Source organism: Oryza sativa, chromosome 12, assembly GCF_034140825.1.
Source record: "Oryza sativa Japonica Group chromosome 12, ASM3414082v1".
Taxonomy (NCBI): domain Eukaryota; kingdom Viridiplantae; phylum Streptophyta; class Magnoliopsida; order Poales; family Poaceae; genus Oryza; species Oryza sativa.
The window spans coordinates 24,768,498-24,784,317 of NC_089046.1; the positions used below are offsets into that span (position 1 = coordinate 24,768,498).

At 43.4% G+C, this 15,820-nt stretch overlaps 3 protein-coding genes across 3 annotated transcripts; 2 read left to right on the plus strand and 1 right to left on the minus strand.

Moving 5' to 3' along the window:
• Positions 1-3,179: 3,179 nt before the first annotated feature.
• On the plus strand, positions 3,180-7,212 carry LOC4352637 (probable E3 ubiquitin-protein ligase XERICO). The gene is made up of 3 exons (NM_001423593.1): positions 3,180-3,454; positions 6,134-6,339; positions 6,430-7,212. The coding sequence occupies exons 1-3, from the start codon at positions 3,311-3,313 to the stop codon at positions 6,854-6,856; spliced, it is 777 nt and encodes a 258-aa protein (NP_001410522.1). The 5' UTR covers positions 3,180-3,310; the 3' UTR covers positions 6,857-7,212.
• Positions 7,213-8,796: 1,584 nt separating this feature from the next.
• Positions 8,797-12,158, plus strand: LOC4352638 (probable protein phosphatase 2C 78). The gene is made up of 4 exons (NM_001423594.1): positions 8,797-9,231; positions 9,847-10,214; positions 11,081-11,317; positions 11,398-12,158. The coding sequence occupies exons 1-4, from the start codon at positions 8,952-8,954 to the stop codon at positions 11,689-11,691; spliced, it is 1,179 nt and encodes a 392-aa protein (NP_001410523.1). The 5' UTR covers positions 8,797-8,951; the 3' UTR covers positions 11,692-12,158.
• A 1,039-nt stretch (positions 12,159-13,197) lies between these two features.
• On the minus strand, positions 13,198-15,039 carry LOC112937478 (classical arabinogalactan protein 9). The gene is made up of 2 exons (XM_026022252.2): positions 14,344-15,039; positions 13,198-13,589 (listed from the first exon to the last, which is right to left on the minus strand). Exons 1-2 carry the CDS (start codon positions 14,977-14,979, stop codon positions 13,494-13,496), a joined length of 732 nt encoding a protein of 243 aa, XP_025878037.1. The 5' UTR covers positions 14,980-15,039; the 3' UTR covers positions 13,198-13,493.
• Between the last annotated feature and the right edge of the window lie 781 nt (positions 15,040-15,820).

Sequence of the window (15,820 nt, forward strand, 5' to 3'; positions counted from 1 at the left end):
CGGCTCCATCTTTATATATGTCTTGCAAATTTTCATATATACAGGCAAAGACAATGGTATCATCGTTATCACTGACACATCCACGAAGATAATGGTTATAAAGATAGAAGGTGAATATTTTCTAAACCATGGTCTTAAATAAAAAAGAAGTATGCGACCTTAGCATGCTTGCATATCATTATATCACGGTGGGATATGCAAATTCAACTACTCAATCTACCTTGAGTCTTTGACTAATAGACCTATTAAGTCGCTGGAGGTTTTTTTTTTATTAAAGATAAATGATACTCCCTCCATATATTTTTGATAGTCATATTTCTAAATCTAAAAATTTATTTTTAATAGGCATATTTCAATCCAACAACTTATCATCTTAATGACTTTCTTGGATTTAATGCGTGACTCTCCATCTTCCACACAAGATTGGCTACATGGGCATCGAAAAATGTAAATATTAATGAATCGCTTGTTTACAATGAATGACTAGTAACATTTTTAAATGGATGATAAGTAGAATCACTTATTCTTGATCTGTGTGCCAAGATAAAATATGACTATCAAAATTAGGGCATATTTAGATCCATTTGGAATAGCAAATGGCAAATGGCAAAAGTTTTGGTGGCAAAAGTTTTGGCATTGCAAAAGTACTAGTTGGTGTTTAGATGCATGTTAAAGTTTTGCTATTCTAGCACTAAAGTGAGAGAGAGTGGTCCTAAAGCACTTTTTGGCACAATTTGCTACTATGAACTAGCAAATGCCAAATACCAAATTGCCAACTTTTACTACTAGTGTTTAGATCCAAAATGACAAAAATTACTACAAAATGGTAAAACTTTTACCATTTTAGAGGATCTAAACAGGGCCTATGGAGTACTATCAAAGGTCAGGTTATCAACAATTTTGTTGTCATTGTTGACTCGAGAGAAGCAGAGGAAAAATGCTGCCGTATCGATGGTAATTTTTGCAGTCAACCTCGATTTCATCGATCATCGGATCGGGAAAAAGGAAAGAAGTAAAGACTGCTCCTTTTATTTTCGTTTGGAGTCATTCTTTCCAATTTCTAGGACCTCTGTGTAATTTGTTCATTTTAAGGGTCTTTCTATAAATTGTATCGTATGTCTATCTAATCTCATCGCTCTTTCTATGAGAAATGTGATTTTCGCTGATGTATGTTATAGGAGTACTATGTAATCTTTTATATTGGATAAATGCATGAGTTTAAAAGGAAAGAGAAGCAAGCAAAAAGAATGCTGCCGTACAGTACAGGTGCCACTGCCACGTGTGTCGGTGATCCGGACAAAATCAGTTGCAACAAAATGCCACGTGTACAACGATGCGTGGCACGTGTCACTGACGAGTGGGCCCAACCGCGGTGATAGCGTGACCCTAGTCCATCAACGCCTTTTTTTTATTAGTGCCTGGCTCAGCGATTAGGGCCATTCTGACACTTGTTTAAAATGTGCTAATTAACTCCTCGCTAATGACGTTTTTGGTAGTAAATCACGTCAAATTCTTGGACGGTTAGCGTACTTCGCATTCACGCGCCTCTCGTGTTGAATTTTTTTTCTTTTACAACCGAAACTGATGCAGTGACAGTAAACTGTGGAAGAAACGGAGTGTCAGTTTCACATCACATGTGGAGTGCTTAATTAGTTGTTTTATACTATGTACTACTCCCTCCGTTTTATAATATAAAACTTCTTAACATTACCCATACATACATATATACATATATATATATATATATATATATATATATATATATATATATATATATATATATATATATATATATATATATATATATATATATATATATATATATATATATATATATATATATATATATATATATATATATATATATATATATATATATATATATATATGTTAATAAATATAGACACACTTATATATTTAGAGTAATTAATATATATATTAATGCGGGTAATGCTAAAAGTTTATATATTATGAAACAGAGGAAGTACTCAAATTATGCCATGTTGCTGTAATCTCACTTGATAGTTACTCGAAGTTTGGCCATATGCTTAGCTACTTTGAGCTGATCTTTATAATACTCAATGTACATTTGGCAACATTTAATTTGGTCTTCCAGAGTTGGTTCTGGATTAATGACCTTGCAGGTCACCAAAAGGCGCACTAATTTCCATCATGTCTAAAGTGATCAACTTGGAGATATGGCCATCATCAAGCCCCCACATATGATCCACGCAGAATAAAATTGTTCTACATACCAATAATTTTCATTCAGATTTAGTTCCATTTTGATTCTGATTTAGTGCGCCTAAGTTTGTTTACACAGCTAAATACGGAGACATGTCGACACTATATCTCAAATAACCGTTTCTTCATCACTGAAGTAGTGTGAAAAGATTGCGTTTTTAAAGATTGCAATTTTTTTCCTCTCCTGTTTTGTGCCCTTGATATTATGTCGTTTTCATCAGTAGTTTAGAGCAAGTTTAATAGTATATCCAACTATTGGCTTCAATTCATCTATAGCCAACCTAATAGCTCATTCATACAATATTTACATACTACACTATTAATACCTGGTCCTACTTGTTATACACACCCTGCGTCTTGAAGTCCGTATTACAGCTGGCTATAAATTTATAGCCCGCTGCTATTCTCTCTTCTTATTTATCTTATTAAAATATGTTTGCAGTTGGCTTATAGCCAGGTATTGTACCTGCTTTTAGAGCACCCATAATGGTAAAATAAGATGCTCTCTATAAAACATGTACATCTCAGCAATAGATTAGATTAATAGTAAACCACCTCAATAGTATGTCTACATGTGTATCTATAGCTCTCTAATCCATTGCCTCGTTTTTATCTATAGACTATCTCTAGGTTAGTATATAGCTTTGTTCTCTCTCTTCATTTAGTCTCTTCCAAGTAGGATAATATGCTGACATGGATATCTTATGGATATCTTATAGAGAGCCTATAAATAACCATTGCGGGCGCCCTTATCACGCTTCTAGCTTCATTTAAGCCGTCCAAAACCCTTAACTGCGATGGCGCACAACACAACAAATCATCTTTTCGAGGATTTTGCGAAGAATCGATACAAAAAAGCAACGTTGACGTGAGCGAGAAAATTCAGAAACTTTCAGAGGAAAAAAGAAGAAGAAAGGTTTCAACTTTCAAGAGGTAGTAGTAGTAGTAGTGCAGAGATATCTGAAGAAAAGTGCAGAGAAAAAAGAAGCAGCCGAGGTAATATAAAAGTTGGAGAGAAACAGGTGAAGCTGCAATATTTCGCCACATCTTCTTCTTCTTCTTCTCCATGCCGATCGCCTCCAAGCTCGTCTACTTCCAGCGCCGCCGCCCATCGCCGGCGCCGCCGGAGCCGGAGCCGGAGCCTCCCGACCCTCGCCGCAGGCCCTGCCGAGCCGGAGCCGGAGCCTCCGCCGCACGCCGCCGCAAGCCGGTGAGCTAGCTTTCTGCCGTTTCTTGGCTAAGGCTGCGAACTTATTATTATTATTTTATTATTTATTTTTACGGCTTCTCGAGTGAGGAGAAGTTTTCGGAGGAGGATTTCGTCTCCAGTGTTTAGTTGGATTTCAGCTTAGGAGTAGCTAGTGAGAATCATGGTGTGGTTCATGGTTTTGTGGCGTTGTGGCCAAGTGCTGGCGATTTGGGTGAGGTTCCAAAGAAAGTAAGAAACGATTTTAGAAGGGAGGGTTTAGATTGAGATTTGATTGCTGATTTGGAAGGGGAAATGGATGGTTTTAGAGATTTGCCTAGGAAGGAGACACCAGGGGAGTTCCAATCTGGTACTTGGATCAGCAATCAGCTTGTAAGAACTAAAGAAGTGGAGAATTTCATCTTTTGTTTTGTAGGGCTCACCCCAGTGAAGATTTGTGTTGGAAGCTTTGGTAGAGTGATTAGTTGTGGTCAGTTGAGATGAACTGAGGCGTGCATCAGTGAATCAGATCATCTGCACTTTCATATGCATGCCCTTGTCAGATCTATGGCAAGTTAGTAACCAAATGTTTGGCTCTCATAGAAAAAAAAGAGAAAATTCGATCCATAGCACAAGAAAAAAAGCGGTACCAAAAAATAGCACACAATTTTTTCGCTTTCGACGAGAAGCACAGGCCACCGTTTTTCCTTCGTACCATAGCACTTCCGTCGCATCCTGAGGTAACGGTGTTAGATCTGAGTGGAGAAAAATGTCATTGGACTCATTTGCCCTTCATCTCTTCTCCCTTATTCCCTATTTCCTCAGCTATTTCCCGTTCATTCTCTTTTGATGGTTCCTTTGCTGTGGAGCTTGGATACCAAGTGCGTCGTTGTCAACACGTTCGCAGCCTTGGAGGCCGCCTATTTGGACTTGAAGTGTCCTCCGGTGGGCTCAAGGTTGTTAGCCATGGCCTTCGTCCAGCGACCGTGGCGGACCGGCGGTGCTACCGACAGAGGTGGGTGCCTGGCTGGACGCCTTCGCCGATGGCGCCGTCGTGTACGTCAACTTAGCGACGCAGCAGTCACTGTCGCCGGCGCAGGTGGCGTGCGTGGCTGAGGCGCTGACGCGGAGCTCGGCGGCGCTCGTGTGGGCCGCGGACAGCGTCACCGCCGCAGCGCTGCCGAAAGGGTTCGAGGCGGCGACAATGGCGTGGGGACGGGCCTGGTCATCCGCGGGTGGGCGCCGCAGGTGGCGATCCCGCGCCACCGCGCCGTGGGGTGGTCCCTGATGCACTGCGGCACGAACACGATGCTGGAGGCGACGTCGGCGGGCGTCGCGATGCTCACGTGGCCCATGGTCGCCGACCACTTCGTGAACAAGATTTTGCTGGTGGAGGCCGGCGTGGCGATGCACCTGGCGGAGGGCGCGGACGCCGTGCCTGACTCTGGGCAGATGGCGAAGGCGATCGCCGCCGTGGTCGGCGACAAGGGGAAGCCCTTCAGGGAGCGTGCAGTGGCGCTTGCCCGCATGGCTGCAGCGGCGGTAGCAGAGGGTGGGACTTCGTATAGGGACTTGGAAAGAGGGAGGAAATGGGGAATAAGGGAGAAGAGACGAAGGGCAAATGAGTCCAACGATATTTTTCTCCACTTCGATCTAACGCCGTTACCTCATAATGTGACGGAAGTGCTACGGGTCGAAGGAAAAACGGTGGCCTGTGCTTCTCGCCGAAAGCGAAAAATTTATGTGCTATTTTTTGGTACCGCTTTCTCTTCTGTGCTATAGATCGAATTTTCTCAAAAAAAAAAATGTCAAGTCTGGTTCTCGCAAAATCTAAGTTATGTGTTAGTAAATTTGGTCGTTGATGAGATCTATGATTATGAGTGTAAATGATGGGTTCGGTGATCTTTTGTTCTTCAAGAAACATTAATGTGTTTGCTGGTGTTCTGGGGAATTCATCAGCTGGTACAGTGGTACTAGTAGAAAGTTTGACAATCCTTTTCAAACTAGGTAGAGTACATCTGTACATGTGCTGTAACTCGTGAAGGGTATTTACTACAACCATGATAAGAAGGTACTCGTGGAATACTAGTAGCATATACCGAAATCTTTTTCTGAGAGGTTCAACTAATTTCAATGTAGATTTATGGTTAAATGACAAAGACAGTTCTTTGGTTGGTATCTCAAATTTAGTAGCCCAATTAAGCCTGTAGTACTTTACATTCATACTAGTACTAATTAGATGTTAATTGCTGGTAAACTGCTATTTCAAAACCTTTTATGGAAATTCCCATTGTTTAGTAGCAATCGTTTCTGACTAACTAATGCTTGTCTTCGCGCCAAAATTATGGACTAGATTTCCCATTACTAAACATATACAGTCAGAACATAGTTCTAGTGTTTTAGCAGGTTAAGTATCAGCCCTCGTAGTAGCCTGCTGAACCAGTGTTCTAGTTTTGTGGTGTGCAGACAACTGTGAAGTGTGCTCATGCACCAAATAATCATATGGACACTATCTCTTTTTACTGAACACTATTGCTTTCATGTGCCCCTTGCTTATCTGCACTCTTTCTTAGTATGCAACAATATCATTTTCACGGCAGAAATAAGTATGGTTTTCCATGTTTCTTCATGTATTGATGATTGTTGTGAAATCTTCTTCAGCAATTATCCACTGTTTCTAACATTTGTCATTGATGAAACTAGGGTCAGGAACATGTTCCAGGAAGCAAAAGAGATACCTCAAAGGGTGTCGCATCTGCTGGAAACATAACAGGACAAGCAGGCAGCACGGGCTCCAGCTCAAGGCTAAACCGCAGCGTATCAGATCATGGCCGGCTTCCTGATTCCGTTCAGCAGGCTAGGGAACGGCTACTTCAGAGGCTTAACAGCGTGGACTTATCAGGAAGAAGGTCCGCATCAACTTTTTCGCACTCCCTCCTCCAGCTTAGAACTTAAGCTACAGAGAATCTACATTTACAAATTCCATCCCATTGTTGCAGGCAAAATACATCGTTGTCATCAGAAACCATTCATGGTGGAGTAGCCCCGGGCGTCTCCACCACCGCAGATAGCATATTCAGCAGTCTAACCAGTTGCTTCCACACTGACGTATCGATCGCTCCCTGCAAACTCCAAGAGAGCACAGCTGAAACCTTCAACACCGCAGATAAGCATACGTTCATCGCGCATTGTTCTGAACCGGCTCCTACACAAGAAGTAGCAAGCTGCAGAGTAACAGATGATGACGAACTCGCGGGACCTTCAACGGAGTGCTCTATATGCCTGGAGAGATGTGGGGATGCAGATGGGCTCCTCGAGCTGCGGTGCAAGCACATCTTCCACTCGGCCTGCCTCGAGCGATGGCTGCGCTCTCGCAGCGACTGCCCCTACTGCAGGGCCAGCGTGCTCCTAACAGCAGAAGGATGAGAATTTGAGGATGAAACTAAACCCAGCTCTGTAGAACCTCTCTTTAAGCCCTTAACTTTGTCACTGCTCACATGCTCTTCTTCCAGTACCAAGTTTTTTCCCCCCTTTGCTGATGAGGCTGTGAAATCTGTGATACTTTTGTCACTGTGTGAGGCTTCAGAAAGTTAGCATCTTACTGTACCATGAATGTGTCTTGAACCTGACTGGGTTGTTTGCAACTGGATCATGCTCTCTCCATGCATATAGAGTGAGAGCTGAGCTGCTACCTGTTTTTCCATGGAAGCTTTTGTTTGCTCTTCCATGTTGTGCAATCTGAAAGTGAGTGATTGCTTTTGCTCTCGTCTTGCTGATGCCAATCCAGCTGAGCATTGCAGTTTGTTATGTGTCGCGTTCATTCGTTTTTGTTCCTTCTGCAAGTATGTTGTTCGTCATCTGGAAAATTGGAATTCAGACTTCAGACTTTCAGAGGCAGAATCGATACTTGACGAAATTCAGTGAGCAAAGATCTCTGTCCTGATCACACAAGTCACATTCTCAACGAACTTTCTATATAACCTATTCGACATCTCTATCACCCGTACTTGTCTCCAGATTCTGTAGATAAGTATAAATACGTACATACAAGACCAGATTCCGTAGATAAGTATAAATACATAGTACATACAAGACAGTATTCACGTAGAATACAGAAAAATATATATAATGCAAACCTTAGTGTAAACATGAAAACTACTGTACAATAATAAAAAAAATGAATGTCTAACATTTATCCACGTCATTCTTAGTACATGAACATATCCTATGCACACAATTTTTCCGTGCACACCTTGTACACACCAACTAGCAAATATCGTAGAAAATAAAAAAAAATTGGACACATACAGTTAAACGTTTCATATATTCTAAAAACTTCCCCCTAAGCACCCTTCTGTCTCATATTATATGATTTTTTTTTCAAGTTAAACGTTTGACTAAGTTTATAGAAAAAAATATATAATAACCCTTTCGACATAAAACAAATATATTTTGAAAATAGATTAAATATTAATTGTTAATGAAACTAATTTAATATTATAGATATTGCTAATATTTTTATAAATTGGATCAAATTTAAGTAAATTTGACTAAAAAAGTCAAAATAGCTTATAACATAAAGGTAGTAAAACTTTTACTTTTGGGTGTGTTTAGTTCACGCTAAAATTGGAAGTTTGATTGAAATTGGAATGATATGACGGAAAAGTTGAAAGTTTATTTGTATAAAACTTTTACTCATGGTCAAATCCGAAAGTAAAAAAAAATTCACTCAGAATGGCATGGCTAAATCTTATATATCTACTCCCTCCATTCCAAATTGATCTACATATAGTTTTTTTTTGAGGTTATTTCTAAATGATCTACATATTTGTGTTCATTCATTAGGTCTATTCGTTATTTTTGCATTGGAGTAAATGGATATTGATACATGCATACAAGCATTTATAACCCACATGCAATATCTTGATTTGCTATTGGCTAGAAAATAGTGGGGATGGTGCATGTATTGAGTTTGTTGCTAGAGTAAATATAGTATGAGAGAGTATATCTATGAAATATGTAGATCAATTTGAAATAGAGGAAATATTTTTTAATATTTTCTCGGGCGTAGCCGCGTAGTAGAGAGCTGGGTACGTGTAGTACACTGTACTTGCTGGCTAGCTTGACCGGCGGTCGCCGCCAACCCGACCGCCACGGCGACTCGTCTCCCCACTCCACGTGGGCCCCACCACCGCATGGCCGGTGCGTTGACCTGTCAGTCTCCCAGGGCCCCACCATCCACACTGTCGTCGCGATACGACAACGTGGGCCGTCCACGTGTCCCATCGAGAGCCAATCGGACGGTCAATCGTCGTCTCAAGCCTCTTAATTGGGCGCCTTTTCATTAAAAAAACAGAAAAAAACGGGGAAAAAAAAAGCGAAGCTTTCGAGCTCCTAACAATAGGAGCAAAAGAGACAGCAACGACAGCGCAGTTTTGGTGCGAATTTCGGAGGAAATTCGGTGGGAATTTTCGGGAGGTGGAGGAAGAGAGGGAACGCGGCGATCTTTGCGGCGACGACGATGCTGCTGCGGTGGCTGGCGCGGCCGGCGGAGAGGTGCCTGGGGCGAGGCGGCGGCGGCGGCGGAGGGGGAGGAGGGGATGGGTTGCTGTGGCACGCGGAGCTGAAGCCGCACGCGAGCGGGGAGTACTCCATCGCGGTGGCGCAGGCGAACGCGGAGCTGGAGGACCAGGGGCAGGTGGTGACCTCGCCGGCGGCGACCTTCGTCGGCGTCTACGACGGCCACGGTGGCCCCGAGGCGTCCCGCTTCATCTCCTCCCGCCTCTTCCCCCACCTCCACAGTTTAGTGCCTCGATAACGAGATTATTTTCGCTTGTTAGCGTGTGGATTTGATCTAGAATAGAACCAATCAGTTCGTAATAATGTCTTGGTAGGTTTAAGATTTTTCATTTCTGACAAAAAAAACAATGCGTTCTTTTTGTTTGGCGTAATATTTATTTTTTCTTTCCTTATATGAGTTTGCTTAACTTGACCGTTCAGTTTTCTGCGTCTTTTTAGTCAGGTTTAGCGTAGAATTCGGTGGATTTGTTGATTACTTAATTAATGTAGTTTATACTCCTCTTTGTGTAGTTGCAATTTAATAACCTGTTTGTCGAAATAACAATCCTTTGTTTTGTCCAGTTCTATTGATACCTGGATAGTGTTCTATTGTGATGATTATATATTTTTGCTTGATATACCACTTGCTCATTTAGAACTTTGCATATGCTTTATCTTTTGATAGCTCCAGCTGGTACTTGGTAGACTCTAGATTGTGTTGTCTATTATTGATGAGATGAATTTTGTGGTTTACTACTTATTCTGACCAAAGATGTCATCATAATTCAATCAAGTTATGTGCTCACCATTAACTTAAGATGTACTAACGATGCCATGCTCTGAATTAATTGGATCAGGGTTTGCATCTGAGCAAGGTGGCATGTCCACCGATGCAATCAAGAGGGCATTCCATGCCACGGAGGAGGAGTTCTTGCACATGGTCAAGCGATCCTGGCTCAAGCAGCCACAGATTGCCTCGGTTGGTTCATGCTGCCTCGTCGGAGCAATCACCGATAACGTTCTATATGTCGCCAATTTAGGGGACTCGAGGGCCGTCCTTGGCCGTAGGGGGCCTGATGGTCGGGAGGTAGTGGCTGAGAGACTATCCAATGACCACAATGTTGCAGAGGAGGAGGTCAGAAAGGAGCTCACTGAGCAGCATCCTGATGATTCACGTATAGTCATCTATACCCGAGGAGTTTGGAGGATTAAGGGCATCATTCAGGTATGTACCGTTCAACCCTGTTAGTCGGTATATTTGTCGTATGTGGCATACTATTTGGAGTCATGTGTAGCACCGCCAAGTGATCTGGATTGTACTATTAAGCTTCATGCAGAAGCTAAGGCGCAACAAACATGTTGCAGGTTTCTGACGTTAAGTTTCAGAAACATAGTAATTCAAATTTACCTCCTGTTATTTCAGATGATTATGAACAAGCAAAACATAAGTGAGACCAGATAGTAGTTTTAAGGGAATATAATGAAATTTGATTTAGCTGTTTATCATCGCAACTCATAATGGCTGCTTTTAAATACACCCTGAAATTGATGGGCAATCCAAAGTTCTAGCAAAGTTACATATTTATGTCCTTGCATCTCATTTGCTGGCTTTATACCGTGATGTGCAGAATTTGTTACTCGGATAAAGGCAATATTCCTCTTTCCTAGATAAAATTCGGACATCACTTTCATTTCATGTTCAATGTACATTGATGCATCTGTTCTCGAAATCGTGACTTAGGTTCTAATATTCTTTTGTAAAGCACTTCTTGCATCCGATAAAAACATAGGAATATATCCTGTTCTAAAAAGCCAGTAAGTAGGATTGCTTGTGCAGTGTGGCTAACCCTTATGCTAAGCCATGCTCGTGTAAAGTTTCTCCTTTTTGTATTTTCTTAAGCCTCACGGTAATCGATCTTGCGGAATATTAGATTACATAAAAAGAATGACACTGGCTACTTGCATCCATAATCATCAGTATGCTTTACCACGTTTCCCAAAACTTTCAACAGTTACACTCACTATCTGCTTTCTTGCATCTGAGATGTGAGATGCTGTTTAACATATGGACACTGTTTGTTTCATTCTCAGGTTTCCAGATCAATTGGAGATGTATACCTGAAGAAGCCTGAATTTGCTAGAGACCCTATATTCCGGCAATATGTTTGTTCCATTCCATTGAAGCGACCTGTCATGACGGCTGAACCATCGATCAAAGAACATCAGTTGAGGCAGCAAGACTTATTCTTGATATTTGCATCGGATGGTCTGTGGGAGCAGCTAACTGATAAAGCAGCGGTTGATATCGTCTTCAAGAATCCCAGAGCAGTAAGCTATGGTTTACTCCAATCTCACGACTAACTGTATATACAAAATCTGATGCATTTGTGTGAACTTGTGTTTGATAGGGGATAGCGAAGCGATTGGTGCGAGCAGCGCTGACTGAAGCGGCGAGGAAACGAGAGATGAGATACACTGATATCAAACATATAGAGAGAGGCAGCAGGCGGAATTTCCACGACGATATCACAGTCGTTGTGGTCTATCTTGACCATCACAAGCATGGTGTGCGGCCTAATTTGGGTAACAGAAACAGTTTCCGGTTCACCAATGCGCCGGTTGACATCTTCTCCGGCAGCTCAGAAGAGGTGGATCACCACCCTCTCAGGCTGAATCTTGCAATGGATGGTGCTGTGGGTTAGGTTTGTGTTTTTGCATAAAAAACCAAATATAGTCAAAAGAAAAGTGACAAAAAGGGTGAATTCTCTTTTCTGTCACATAGATTGAGCCAAACACAACTTTCACCAAGATATCAAAATATGGGATGCATTTAGAGGTTTGAGGTTTTGCTTTTCATTTTTTACATAGTGGGTTTGTATAAAGTTGTCCTAGACTCCAAACGAATGTCTCTTCTCCAAGCAAGTTGATGTTTCTGGAGAAAGAGTCTCATTCCTTTTGGAGATTATTGTGGCCTTGTGGGGGATCAATCATCAAAGACTGATCCTCAAAACAGAAAAAGGAAAATCTAAAGATTGTTCCTAAATCCTCATGGATCCTTTGCATATCTAACAAGCTAAGGATTGTTTTTTCTTTGATCCTGAAGATGTGTAGAACACTGTGAATGGATTCAAGATTCCAAAAATATATAAATACAACCTGAGATTGCTTGGCTTTTGTGTGTGTGCAGTACAGCAGTAGCAGTAGCATGGGGCTTGTCAGTTGTCACCAAAAGAAGCGCTTTTCCAGCCTTTGTGACTTTCTCTTTTATCAGGCTTGGTGTTTTCTTCTTGTTTCACTGCTTGCTAGGCAGCTACTCCTGCTATAATGCTAGAGTAGACAGGAGAGCACTGCCGATATTGTAATCTTCTGTGAAGTTCGAAGACCCAACGGTTGTATCTACTAGACATGATCAGACAAGAGCAACATTATTTTCTGAAGATCATCAGTACTCAGGTTCTCATGTTCCATGTAAACATATGCATATACATCTAGCTCAAAATATTGGAATAACAGGTTTATCATAATGTTTCCAGTTTCCATATAATAGGACAGGTCAGTGGTCACCACTAACTACAATCAGGAGCCAAGCAGAGTGTGATTGTGACTTGGGGGTGTCATTATCTGGTTCCAGTATTGTCAGCATCCTAGAGATCCTTATGCATTTGTCCATGTAGAAATTCCTTCCAAACATTCCAACAAGAACTCTCACAAGGCATTGCATATATCATGTGTGTAGTAGTTTTCAACTTTTCATGGTCCAGTCCTCCACAGATGCTACAGCAGCAACATCTATAGCTTACTCCTACTGCAAGAAAACAAAATTGCCAACTGTAATCAATCACATTAACACCCCTCTTCTTCCACTGTTGCAGAGGACAAAAGAAATTAAATACCCCTGTCTGCAAGTGCAAATCCAGAGGCTGTTTTGGTAACACCACTACTCCCTACTGTACTCTCACTTGTTCTTCATTGAACAAAGCTACTGTAATTTCACCTAATCCTTGCCTAAATAAAAGTCTTGGGCAGTGTTCACTCCATTTTACAGTATCAAAAATGAGAAGCAAAGGAGAGCAGCATCCCTGAACACTCACATGGAGGAGTCAACCAGAGGTCACCGACAATTACTGTTAGTTCGAGCGGGCCCCACTTGTCAGTGACAACCCCTCATGAAAAGAAGGTTTACAGCAATTGCAGCAGAATGTGGATCATTGATAAGCAATAGTGGTACTACTAATCATCATCATATGGATAGGTAAACAATGTGCTGCAGATCAATGCAGGTAATACTCCAAAACACAATACTACTGTAGCAAGTATTAATACTACTAGCATACAAGCTCAGGCAAAAGTAGCCGCAGCAGTTGCACTAATAATACTGACACTATCAAAGCGTCTCTCTCAAACTCTACACCTCTCTCTCTCTCTCTCTACAGAAGCAATGATCGGTAGTGACACTGTGACAGTAACAGCGGCAGTGGCTCTCTGACAGGTGGCCCCCACCGGCTCAGACGAAGGCCGGGCCCACCGTCAGCCACAGCAGCAGCATCAGCAGCAGGGCCGCGCCTCCTCCCACCGCGCTGTACCCTCGCGCCGCGTCGCTCTGCACAAATGGGGGCCCACGTTTCAGTCAGAGAGAGCGCAAGCAATTATTATTATTACTGTAATAAATCAGTCTCATAATAATACTGCATGCAATAAATCAGCCGCGTAAAATAAAAAAGTACAGTACGTCCCTACATTACAAAATATACTAAAACCTAAAAAAACATAATTATTGATCACACTAATAAATACTTCTCCAACTAAAAATATAATAATTTTCGAGTGAACGGCCATATCACCGAAAATTGTTATGTTTTGGGAGGAGTATAGTATAATGCACGTATCTAATAGAATTAAATATCTTGAGTAGATGATTCAATAAATAATACTTTAATAGAGAAAGCAAGCATTAAAAAAATGACTTATATTTTATTATATTTTGGAATGAATAGTATAAATGAACCAGAGAAAAAACTACGTATTTGGCCTCTGGGTGGGCTCCACGTGTCATCGTAATGGCGAGTGTATGGTGGGCCCACGAACCATCGAGAGGGTGGGTGCGTGTTCCGCGGGCTCAGGTGGGCCCGGGCCCCCGTCTCTTTTGACCGGAAGCGCTGACACGTGGGACCCACCCCCACCCCCGCCGCGCTTTGATGTTCGTGCGGACGCGAGGTGCTCGCCATCAAATCCGGCCTACCGCTCCGGGGTTTGGAATCCGACGGCCCAGATCGACTCGCGGTATCAAACCGACGGTCCAGATTGGCTCGTAGCAGAGCCGTACGTAGAGGGAGAGTGGAGTGGAGGATACGTACCGACATATCGGCGGCGGAGGGGCCGGGGCCGGGGGCGAAGGCGGCGGTGGTCGCCGGCGAGGCGGCGGCGAGGGGGGAGCCTGCCGGGGAGATGCGCTTCTTCTTCGGCTTCTTGGTCGCCGGCGCGGGCGCCGGGACGTCGTCGGACGGCGCGGGCGCCGCGGCGATGACGGGAGCCGGCGCGAGGGGCGCCGGTGTCGGCGGCGGCGACGACGACAATGCCGGCGCCGGGGCGAGCGCTACCGGCGGCGCGGCCACCGGCGGGGGCAATGTGGGCGGCGGCGCGCCGAGCACCGGGGCCGGCGCCGGGGGAGACGGCGACACCGTCGTCGGCGCCGGCGCGGCGGCGGGAGGCGGCAATGCGGGCGACGGGGAGGTGGCCGCGGCGGGCGGAGGCGACGTCGTCGGCGCCGGGGAGGTCGCCGGGGAGGTGAGCTTGTTGCCGGAGTGGGACGGGGACGCGGCGGGGGAGGTGGAGATGTGGCGGTGGCGGTTCTTGGAAGAAGACGAAGGTGCGGAGGCGGCCGGTGAGTGCGCCGCGCCGGAGCTGGGCGCGCCGGCCGGAGACGACTGGGAGGTCACCGCGGAGGCGGCGGCGAGGAGGAGCACCGGGAGGAGGAGGTGGCGAGCCGCCATTGGCAATGGCAGTGAGATTTCAGTGTGGAGGAGTGAAGGAGGAGAGAGCAAAGCTGAGCTGAAGTGAAGAAGTGAAGGAGAGCAATAAAAACACTGGCTAGTGAGTGGTGGAGAACTGAGAGAGAAGAAGCACACTGACCAGTGGGGCCCACTGGCAGCAGCAGCTAGCCTCTGTGTCAGCCACTCGCTGGCTCACTGTGTGTGGGCCACACCAAGGCTGAGTCTCTCACTTCCTTTTTTTTTTTTCCTTACAGTGGCTTTGCAGTTCATTGTCTGGTGAAATTAATTTTTTCTTCTGCTAGAAAAGAATGCAGGTGGCCAGGAGAGAAGGGAGATTTTATTCAGGGTTTATATTTTCGACGAAAGCCCATTCAGAACTGCGAATTTTTTTACTGTAGATGTGAGACTAATTTTTTACAGGAGAGTAGATTCTAAGTGAAATTTCAAATGGTTTTTGAGAATTCGAATTTGAAACAGTAAGCTTTGATAAAAAGATTAGCGAAAAATGTTATACACTTACACCACTGGGTACGAAATCTAGCACTCGATCAAAAAAGGTGAAATCTAGATTGTTTAGCACTAGATTGAGATGATGCTATTAACGGCTTGCTTTGGCTTTAACCTTTTTTTCCTTTAGTTACTTTGTTCTTGTTTAAGTTGATGGTAACACTTAAGTGCCGAGGAGGCAAGGAATGTTGGAGGTGAGGTGAAGTCGGTGAAAAGGGGAATTTTTTTTTATTTATAATTTTTTTTATTAAAAGTTTTACAAAAATAATTTTCCATTTTGAAAATTGACGGAAGTAGTCGCCTACCGCCCTCTGGGAAAATCGCCCTCTCAGAG